Source organism: Salmo salar, chromosome 07 (assembly GCF_965601325.2).
Source record: "Salmo salar chromosome 07, fSalSal1, whole genome shotgun sequence".
In the NCBI taxonomy this organism is placed as follows: Eukaryota; Metazoa; Chordata; class Actinopteri; order Salmoniformes; family Salmonidae; genus Salmo; species Salmo salar.
The window spans coordinates 34,370,001-34,381,605 of NC_138297.1; the positions used below are offsets into that span (position 1 = coordinate 34,370,001).

General features: G+C 40.0%; 1 protein-coding gene across 1 annotated transcript; it reads left to right on the plus strand.

The window, feature by feature from the left end:
• Positions 1-838: 838 nt before the first annotated feature.
• LOC106609030 (glycoprotein hormone alpha-2-like) lies at positions 839-3,937 on the plus strand. Its single transcript, XM_014207364.3, has 3 exons — positions 839-959; positions 3,441-3,625; positions 3,833-3,937. Exons 1-3 carry the CDS (start codon positions 839-841, stop codon positions 3,935-3,937), a joined length of 411 nt encoding a protein of 136 aa, XP_014062839.3.
• Positions 3,938-11,605: the final 7,668 nt, after the last annotated feature.

Here is an 11,605-nt window from a genome sequence, read left to right on the forward strand (position 1 = left end):
GTTGTTCTCACTTTTACAGCTTGTTAATCGTCTCAATTTTGTATTTTGTATTTTCTTTACATATTCAGGCTTTTGGATACATGAATGTGTTGGCGAGATTTTGTGTTTGTGTGTGTCAGTGGATGTTTGTCTGTCTCTGCCAATATAAGTCGCATTAAAGTTTTAATGAGCCACATCTCACTAAGTAAAATGCAATAACTTAAGTTCTGCAATTAGTGTATACAGTATGTAATAAATATTGTGTGTTTTGGCCACAAAATAGTGGATTGCTGTGTTTCAGATAAATCTGATCTTGTAGGAATTTACTCAAAGTCTACACATTATTCTTACATTTATACTAAGGGTTTTGCCAAGTGATTCAGTAACATATTTAGTTTTGTCATACGTATAAGTGCATGTAGACCTACAGAATATGATGGATAAACTTCAGTTCCACGTTGGGCACTTGGGGCCGAATCCTGCCGTTATATTTGTTCTCATAACTTAATGTAGACTTTTTGCATAGATTTTGCTTTCATATCAAATGAGTAATAATTATCGCACACACACACACACACACACACACACACACACACACACACACACACACACACACACACACACACACACACACACACACACACACACACACACACACACACACACACACACACACACACACACACACACACACACACTGAAACAGGGTAACAATCACCTAAACACACCGGCTGAGACTAAACAGTGCAAATGACCACACACAAACACACAGACATGGAGGCATGGAAACCCCAACTTATATTAATCCTTCTCTCTGTTTGTTCTGTTTGTCCCATGCAGTCCACTGTCCTCTGTCATCATGTCTCAGTGTGTGCCCTCTAACCTATGTGTGCTAATGCTGCTGCTGACCCTACTGCTGCTGTCACCATTCAACTTCAGCTACGAGGGGCTCAGCACAGGACCTGGCTGCCATCTATACCGTCAGTCTAACACAGAGACATATACAGATACACACACATAATATACAAATATATATATACACACACACACACACACACACACACACACACACACACACATATAATGTACAGATACACGCAAACACACAATGTACAGTTGGACACACTTTGTACAGATAAACACACTCGTGCTGAGTGATTAGTGCTTTTTGAGGTGGTTTTGGTTCGATTAATAAAAAACAATCAGTTGAATGCTGTAACAACATAGAAAAAAAAATATTAATTAAAGTCCCATGATGGTAGTGACTCTACATTACTGCTTATCACTTACAAACCATAATTTATTCACATGACTTTACTTTAATAAAATATTTACATTTGTTTTATTTGATGACTTTATTATTTCATTCCTAGACATAATTTCATCTCTATAGAGCTGTTGCTTATGCTGTCTGACAAAATCACTATTTCGCAGTTCTTCATAGTAAATAAGGCATACTTTTATGACTACTGAATACAACTATCAATCACTTAGACCACGGACAGTTGAAGTCGGAATTTAACTTACACTTAGGTTGGAGTCCTTAAAACTTGTTTTTCAACCACTCCACAAATTTCTTGTTAACAAACTATAGCTTGGCAAGTCGGTTAGGACATCTACTTTGTGCATGACACAAGGAATGTTTCCAACAATTGTTTACAGACAGATTATTTCACTTATAATTTAGGGTTTCACAATCCCAGTGGGTCAGAAATGTACATACACTAAGTCGACGAAATTTCAAGAAAACGATGTCATGGCTTTAGAAGCTTCTGATAGGCTAACTGACATCATTTGAGTCAATTGGAGGTGTACCTGTGGATGTATTTCAAGGCCTACCTTCAAACTCAGTGCATCTTTGCTTGACATCATGGGAAAATCAAAAGAAATCAGCCAAGACCTCAAAAGAAAATTGAGGTCTTGGCTGTCCGGTTCATCCTTGGGAGCAATTTCCAAACGCCTGAAGGTACCACATTCATCTGTACAAACAATAGTACGCAAGTATAAACACCATGGGACCACGTAGCCGTCATACCGATCAGGAAGGAGATGCATTCTTTCTTCTAGAGATGAACGTACTTTGGTGTGAAAAGTGCAAATCAATCCCAGAACAAGAGCAAAGAACCTTGTGAAAATTCTGGAGGAAACAGGTAGAAAAGTATCTATTTCCACGGTAAAACAAGTTCTATATCGACATAACCTTAAAGGCCGCTCAACAAGGAAGAAGACACTGCTCCAAAACCACCATAAAAAAAACAGACTAGGGTTTGCAACTGCATATGGAGACAAAGAGCGTACATTTTGGAGAAATGTCCTCTGGTCTGATGAAAAAATATATAACTTTTTGGCCATAATGACCATTGTTATGTTTGGAGGAAAAAGAACACCATCCCAACCGTGAAGCACGGGGGTGGCAGCATCATGTTGTGGGGGTGGTTTTCTGCAAGAGGGACTGGTGCACTTCACAAAATAGATGGCATCATGAGGAGGGACAATTATGTGGATATATTGAAGCAACATCTCAAGACATCAGTCAGGACGTTAAACCTTGGTCACAAATGTGTCTTCCAAATGGACAATGACCCCAAGCATACTTCCAAAGTTGTGGCAAAATGGCTTAAGGACAACAAAGTCAAGGTATTGGAGTGGCCATCACAAAGCCCTGACCTCAATCCTATAGAAAATGTGTGGGCAGAACTGAAAAGGTGTGTGCGAGCAAGGAGGCCTACAAACTTGACTCTGTCAGGAGGAAGGGGCCAAAATTCACCCAACTTATTGTGGGAAGCCTGTGGAAGGCTACCTGAAACATTTGACCCAGGTTAAACCATTTAAATGCAATGCTATCAAATACTAGTTGAGTGTATTTAAACTTCTGACCCACTGGGAATGTGATGAATGAAATACAGCTGAAATAAATCATTCTCTCTACTATTATTCTGACATTTCACATTCTTAAAATAAAGTGGTGATCCTAACTGACCTAAGACAGGGAATGTTTACTAGGATTAAATATCAGGAATTGTGGAAAAAAAAGTTTAAATGTATTTGGCTAAGGTGTATGTAAACTTCCGACTTCAACTGTAGTTTCAGGTAGGGACACCTCACTTAGCAACAGCTGATATCTATATCCCCTCACTATTGTGCATTCTTCTGTCTCTTCCATAGCAGACATAAAAGAAACACAGACTGGACAAGTAGATGCGCAATGGATTATGGTCATTGTAGTTAGTTTAGCGCATAAAATGTGGTAATTATGTTGAATATTGGCCTGTTGGAAACAACTCCCTACTACATCGTCACAGTTCCTGGCTGGATCTAATTTATCTCTAGAGAATCTGTGTAATGTGCGCATTGAGCTCACAGAAAAAAAATATACAAAATGCAATTCAAATAATTGAACTGATGTTGGTCAATTACTTGTTTAAATTAATTGTTCTCCTCTTTCCTCTCCACTCCTGCAGCATTTAACGTGACCATCCGTAGTGACCGGCGTGGGACATGTAAGGGAACCCATGTTGTGTATGCCTGTGTTGGATACTGTGAGTCCAGTGCCTTTCCCTCACGCTACTCTGTCCTGGTGGCATCTAACTTCACTCACAACATCACCTCAGCGTCAAGATGTTGTACCATCAGCAAGGATGCAAAGGTAGAGTATAGAGACAGACACACACACACACACACACACACAAACACACACACACACACACACACACACACACACACACACACACACACACACACACACGTAGGGTAAGGGTATGTCATCCTGATTACCTATTTGGTTGGAACATTGTCACCTGACATGTCTAAAAATGTGGTATATTTTTTTTTATATTGTGTTAATTTCCCTAAGATCAAAGTTCGTCTGGACTGCCCTCGTGCTCGTCATCACAACGACATTGAGATCCTGACGGCGCGGGCTTGTCACTGCGACATGTGTCGCAGGTCACGCTACTGAGACGCCACCGTCGCTGCAGGAACATGCAACAAACTGTAACATGAGGACTGGGAAAAGGAGTCCCAAGGAGAGCAATCTGTCAATCAAATGTACTGTATAAGAGAGAGAGAGAGAGAGCGAGAGAGAGGTTTGTCCATGCCTAGAATGGAACGGTGGAGCAGAGAAAAAAGACTTGAGAAACACTTTTTATAACGTTGCTTTATTTAAGAATTGTTGGTTTAAACATTAGTTTAAGACAGGAGAAGACAGTTTGTGACCCTGTATGAGTTAACACCCTAATATCTTTGTAGTGCACTACTTTTGACCAAGGTCCATAGCGCTCTGGTCAGAAGTAGTGCACTATAAAGGGAATAGGGTGCCATTTGGGATGCATGCGTAGGCACTGACAGACAGTTAAACTACTATAGATAATACAATAATTAACTCTACATAGATCTACTATACAGCCCCTACCACAGAACTAGAATGAGTAGAACTAGAATCCCCTTTCAAATCAATGGGTGGACTGGCAGCCAATTTGAGTGTTTACCAATCAAGTTGCCATGGTCAGAAGTTCCAATTCTGTTCTATTAATTCTATTTCTATGGCCACTACACAGCCAGACATAAAGAGACAAAAGAATGTACATAAAACTTTATTTATATTAACGAGCTTGAACAACTGATGTTTTGTAAATAAGTGACAAAGAATGTTGGAAGTGTTGACAAAATAAAAATTGAAAAGATTACAACAGATTTTTAAAGAAGTTTTCTGTGTGATAACACTACAGTGGTGTACATACAGAAATATTAAACCCTCTTGGTCTTTCTCTCTCTCTCTCTCACACACACACACACACACACACACACACACACACACACAATCATCTCTCTCTCTCTCACACACACCCTGGTCCCCCTCCCCCGACACACAATCCCTGCTCCTCTCCACCCCAACCAATACACATACTCCTTTCCCTCAGTGTCCTGTGTGAAGCAGACAGTAGTGGCACTGCTGGGTGGGTGAGAGGATAGGGGTAGAGTGGTGAGACATATATCTCACACACACATACACTCCCCACACAGCTCTAGGTGTAAAGGGGGGAGACGTAAAGCTGGCAGCCTGGCAGATGGGCCGTCAGATAGCGGGTACGCCCGTAGGAACACACATGGTGGTGCCGCTGGATGTAGGGTGGCTCCGGGAACAACTTCTATAGGGCAACAGAAACAACATAACAACCCTATTAACCCTGCCAATGATACATCATTGTTGTTTTATAAGGTGAGATATGGCAAGATGATATGATGAGATGGCAAGACGTGGGACGACTTTTAGAGCAAGCGAGAATAAACACATACACAATCGGAGGCTTGGAGGCAGGCCAAGCGAGGAGGAGTTCTACAGCAGTTCAAAAAAGCCCTATCTTTGTTCAAGTGTCCAGGTGTGCGCATGTATTTGTTGTCCTGTTTACCTACCTCCCAGGTGTTGCACCAATTATCAGAATTGGGCTGCCTGTGTAATTGTAGCCAGAGAGTTAGCGGGGCAACAACATCCTGAGACAGAGACAGAGACAGAGAGAGATGAATAGAGAGAGAAGTGATGATAAGAATGGTCTGATGGCTCAATACACTTTAAACTCATGCATCAAATTTACATCTGGTCTACATCTGGTCATCACATTTTTGTAATATAAGACAGGTAAGTCAAACTATTGAAGTCTCTTCTGTTCTGGCACTACAAGCATATAGAACTCCCCCTAGCGTACGTCATGATTCCTGCACGGCCGATCAAGAGATCTCTGTGCTGAGCCTGAGCAACTAGACAAGTACAGTGATAAGTTATTGTCATGATAAAGGAAATAAAATGTCCATCAGTTATACAACGTAAAATTGTAAGCTAAACTGATTTCTAAACATTTACATCAATGATGTAGATGTGTTATTAGAATTATGCTGCATTCTACAATTTCTACTGGTTGCTATCGTTGTCTTATCAACAGAATCAAAGGTCTGTTTTGTTCACGTACAGAAATGTACCTGAAAACATTTCTAATGGCAACAGCAAGGCTGATGGTCCTCATGCGCTCAAATGAGCTGGAGTGATGCGCGCAGTGCCAATAAACATCATTGTCATGAGCCGTGTTCGTTAAAACCTCTTCAGCGTCTGATCCCGTTAGCGGGATCAAAATCCAGCGAAAAATCATATCGCCAATTAGCATTAAAAAAAATCATAATTTTTTTTTACAAAAATTTATATATTTTTTGTTTGTTTTATAGATACACCTCTCCTGAATCGACCCACGTCGTCCGATTTCAAAAAGGTTTTACAGGAAAAGCAAATCATTAGATTATGTTAGATGAGTCCATCGTAAAAAGCAGCAACATAGCCATTTTCCGACCAACCACTTGCATCACAAATAACCAAAAAACAGCTAAATGCAGCACTAACCTTTTACAAACTTCATCAGATGACACACCTAGGACATCATGTTACACAATGCATGCATTCTTTTGTTCAATAAAGGTCATATTTATATATAAAAACAGCATTTTACATCGGCGCGTAACGTTGACTGACTATTTTCCCCTCAAATGCGTCCCGGGAAACAATGCTACAATTCCCTAAATTACTAGTCGAAAACGATTTTTTAACCTCTATGGGCTCTATAGCAAGCGTCCCACCTACGTAACAGCCACTGGCAGCCTGTGGCGCGATTTTCAAAACGTTAAAAATCCTATTACTTCAATTTCTCAAACATATGACGATTTTACAGCTATTTAAAGACAAGACTCTCGTAAATCTAACCACACTGTCCGATTTCAAAAAGGCTTTACAACGAAAGCAAAACATTAGATTATGTCAGCAGAGTACCAAGCCAGAAATAATCAGACACCCATTTTTCAAGCCAGCATATAATGTCACCAAAACCCAGAAGACAGCTAAATGCAGCACTTACCTTTGATGATCTTCATCAGATGACAACCCTAGGACATTATGTTAGACAATACATGCATGTTTTGTTCAATCAAGTTCATATTTATATCAAAAACCAGCTTTTTACATTAGCATGTGACGTTCAGAACTAGCATACCCCCCGCAAACTTCCGGGGAATTCGCTAACATTTTACTAAATTACTCACGATAAACGTTCACAAAAAGCATAACAATTATTTTAAGAATTATAGATACAGACCTCCTCTATGCACTCGATATGTCCGATTTTAAAATAGCTTTTTGGTGAAAGCACATTTTGCAATATTCTAAGTACATAGCCCAGGCATCACGGGCTCGCTATTTAGACACCCGGCAAGTTTAGCACTCACCATAATCATATTTACTATTATAAAAGTTTGATTACCTTTTGTTGTCTTCATCAGAATGCACACCCAGGACTGCTACTTCAATAACAAATGTTGGTTTGGTCCAAAATAATCCATCGTTATATCCGAATAGCGGCGTTTTGTTCGTGCGTTCCAGACACTATCCGAAATAGTAAAGAAGTGTCGCGCGCATGGCGCAATTCGTGACAATAAAATTCTAAATATTCCATTACCGTACTTCGAAGCATGTCAACCGCTGTTTAAAATCAATTTTTACTACATTTTTCTCGTAGAAAAGCGATAATATTCCGACAGGGAATCTCCTTTTCGGCAAACAGAGGAAAAAATCCCAAAGGCGGGGGCGGTCGGGGTCACGCGCCTAAGCCCAGTGTCCCTTGATCGGCCACTTGAGAAAGGCGATAATGTGTTTCAGCCTGGGGCTGGAATGACGACATTCTGTTTTTTCCCGGGCTCTGAGCGCCTATGGACGACGTGGGAAGTGTCACGTTAGAGCAGAGATCCTTAGTAAATGATAGAGATGGAAAAGAAGTTCAAGAAATGGTCAGACAGGCCACTTCCTGTAAAGGAATCTCTCAGGTTTTGACCTGCCATTTGAGTTCTGTTATACTCACAGACCATTCAAACAGTTTTAGAAAATTTAGGGTGTTTTCTATCCATATGTAATAAGTATATGCATATTCTAGTTACTGGGTAGGAGTGGTAACCAGATTAAATCGGGTATGTTTTTTATCCAGCCGTGTCAATACTGCCCCCTAGCCCTAACAGGTTAAATTTATATTGTCAATCTAACATTTATAGATGAATATCTCTTGAGAACACCTGTCATACCAGATTTTAAATTAACTTTACTGGGTAATCACACTTTGCGATAAAAGGAGATGCGATACACAGAAAATGAGCTAATAAACCGAGCTCGGCGCCATCTTGGAACAATCGCATGTCACATCTCATCTTGTATAATATTGTCAATAATCGCCTACCTTTAGTTGTCTTCATCAGAAAGTACTTCCAGGAATCCCAGGTCCACAACAGATGTATTTTCGGTCGAAAAAGTCCATCATTTATGTTCCATTAGCTTTCTGTTGTTAGCGCGTCTGAATGCTGTATCCAAATACTCTGCCGGGCACAGCCGTTTCGAAATAAAACATTTTTTTCCCATTTAGGTTCGTTCAAACATGTCAAACGTTGTAAAACATTAATCTTCAGGGCCTGTAACACCAAGAGAGCCAATCAGATTCGACGGGGACGGTTGTAGAGTGTTTTGAAACGTTTCCAAAGGTGGGGGTAGACAGCGCGGCCGGCGTCATAATGGTGATGGCCCATCCCCTGTGACCAATTTCCAATGGGTCTCATTCACTGAGTTTCGACTGTATAAGGCTCAAACCACTGTGAAAAGACTGGCGACATCTAGTGGAAGCAATAGGAAGTGCTCACTGAACCATGGTTAACGGTGTGATTAATAGGGAAAGATGAGAAGTCGAGTCCACAATTCTGAATTCCACTTCCTGTTTCAATCGGTCTCGGGGTTTTGACTGCCATAGGAGTTCTGTTATACTCACAGACACCATTCAAACAGTTTTAGAAACTTTAGGGTGTTTTCTATCCATATATAATAAGTATATGCATGTCCTAGCTTCTGAGTTTGATTAGTAGGCCGTTGAAAATGGGAACGAATTTTTTTCAAAATGCGCTGTGGCGCCCCCTATCCTAGGGTATCCTCAAGAGTTAACTACAAAAAAAGAAAAGGATTAATCTATTTTAAAGGAGCAACAAATAATTTAACATTTCACAAATATTGTCAAAATAAAGATAACCCCCAACAACGAAAGTAGACTATACAAATCTGTTTGGCAGGCTACGTAAAGACTAGTTTAATTATATAAACAACAGTTGGGCATCTTCTCCACTGTCTGAATATGCCCTATCTCAGAACAAATGTATTGTTGATGCTTTTAGTCCAATTAAATTGTACGGACACTCTGACGTCATAGCAATTATAACGAAATGCCCTTAAACTTTGCGACTCCTGGGGGGGGGGGGGGGGGGGGGGGAGAGCTGGAGAAATTAGTGAAGGATGAGAGGGAGAGAGTGAGAGGCAGAGAGAGCAAGGTAGATAGTGTGTGTTTAATCTTGAACATTATTGCAAAATGTAGATTTCCGCCTAAATAGAAGTCATGAGATGGCCCTAAATAATAACTAGTAATGAGTTCACCTTTTTAGTAAAAATAGTTATAAATTGCTGAGGTGTACTCACTTTTGAGGACACACGCTCAAGTACATAGTACAAATATTATTAAAATATAAAAAAATCATACATGATTTTTCCCTATTGACCAAAAGTAGAGGAATGAATGAAATGCTTTCTAAATATAGTAACAATCAAATTAGAAAAGATTTCACCTTTCTTATAAATGTAAAATAAACATGAGACAAATTTGGCCACATTTCATATAACTGACAAAAGAGCATTTCCTACCAAGCGTCGCCTGAGCAACGCAGAGACACAATTAGAATGTCTACAGATTTCGTCCCTCTTTGACCAAGAGAAAGTGGTCGGTTTCAATTCTACAAAATTATTTTATGTTTTTTTTAATGTTGACAGCTATAAATTCATCTGAGAATATCACAGCGAGATGAAACGATGATTACCGGATTCGCTTTGTCTGGATAGAACAGAAAATGTGACACTCATTCCCTATGAAAATGTAATGTGTGAAACCTGACACTTCAAGTCAGCACCACTGACAGAGTGGTAGCGGAAAGCAGACAGATGGGGCTTTCTGGCACTATAAGGCACTGAACCCTGTGAAATTCACAGAGCGCTCTGTACAGCAATATATCAGTTGGAACTGGTCCAGCACCCTAAATAGGGGACTTAACATCTATGCCCCATTAGATGGATGAAGTGATAGGGACAAAAGAGAGAGAGAGAGAGATTACACAAGAGACCATTAAAAAACGACACACACACGCTCCATTGTTTTCTCAAAGTGAAGTTAATTTAGCACATCATCTTTTCCTTTCTACAATCCCGGTTTAACTTGACTGTACATTCATCTAACCAGCTGTTGGTCCCCGGAAAAAATACAATGTCATCCTCAATCGTTTCTATGTTTCTGAGCATGGATAGCCTACAAACCAGACCTGGAGGACACTGCAATTGTAGTTTAGCAATGCTTTGTATGCGTACATATTCAATTCCATTATTATTGCTGTTTTACAATTCTACTGAGGGGAACCTCTTCTTTCTGTTGATAACTTGCGTTCCAATTCCGGAATTCCCGATTTCCGGAAGGATTCTTCTCGTTCTAGAACAGAATAGTGGAAGGGAAGATTATTCTCCCAGCGAACTGACTGACTGACAAATGGGGGAATTATGGGTAACTTGCAAAATTCAGGAAGTGTTTTAACGATAGTGAGGTTTGTTTCTTTATGTCCTTTCTTGTTTTGTTGAAATTAAAAACAGTTAAAAAGAGTGTTGAAGGCTGCTGGTCTGGTTGTCTTGGTAACAAGATGCAAGATAAACCTCCAGATTCACAATCAATCAAAAGTGTTACATTCTGATTCAAATCCTGTTCCTACAAAAGGAGAGAAAGGGAGAGAAGAAAGAGAGAAAGAGGGATCGATGCCACCTCTCTCACTCTGTCTATACACATCTCCTGTCACTGTTACACTCATACTGAATTCTCACACACACACTTCCATCACCTCTGCATCTTACACACATGAACACACACACTTCCATGACCTCTCCATCTCTCTCTCTCACACACACACACACACACACACACACACACACACACACACACACACACACACACACACACACACACACACACACACACACACACACACACACACACACACACGTCTCATCTTTGCCAACTTCCTGCAATAAGGTCACAATTCCAGAGATCAAATAAAAAAACTATCATAAATATCAGATGTCGCCAAAATGAACACACAAAAACATACAAATATTCAAACAAATTCAAAATCATTTCATCAAACGAATGATTCATAATAAGATGCACAGAAGTACAGTAAGACAGTGTGATATCAAGGACTAGTAGACTGAGCCCACAAGATGGTAGACTGAGGTACGCATCCCAAATGGCACCCTATCCCCTATATAGTGTACTACTGTTGACCAGAGCTCTATGGGCCCTAGTCAAATGTAGTGCACTTCATAGGGAAAATGGTGCCATTTAGGACACAACCCCAATACACACATTATTCAAAACAAATTAGAATATTACTAGAAAAACGTGGTTTTCTGACTCTCTTCCTTCTCTCTATGCCCAATTATGAATGGACAAGAATAATAACATATCAGAACATTATTTTA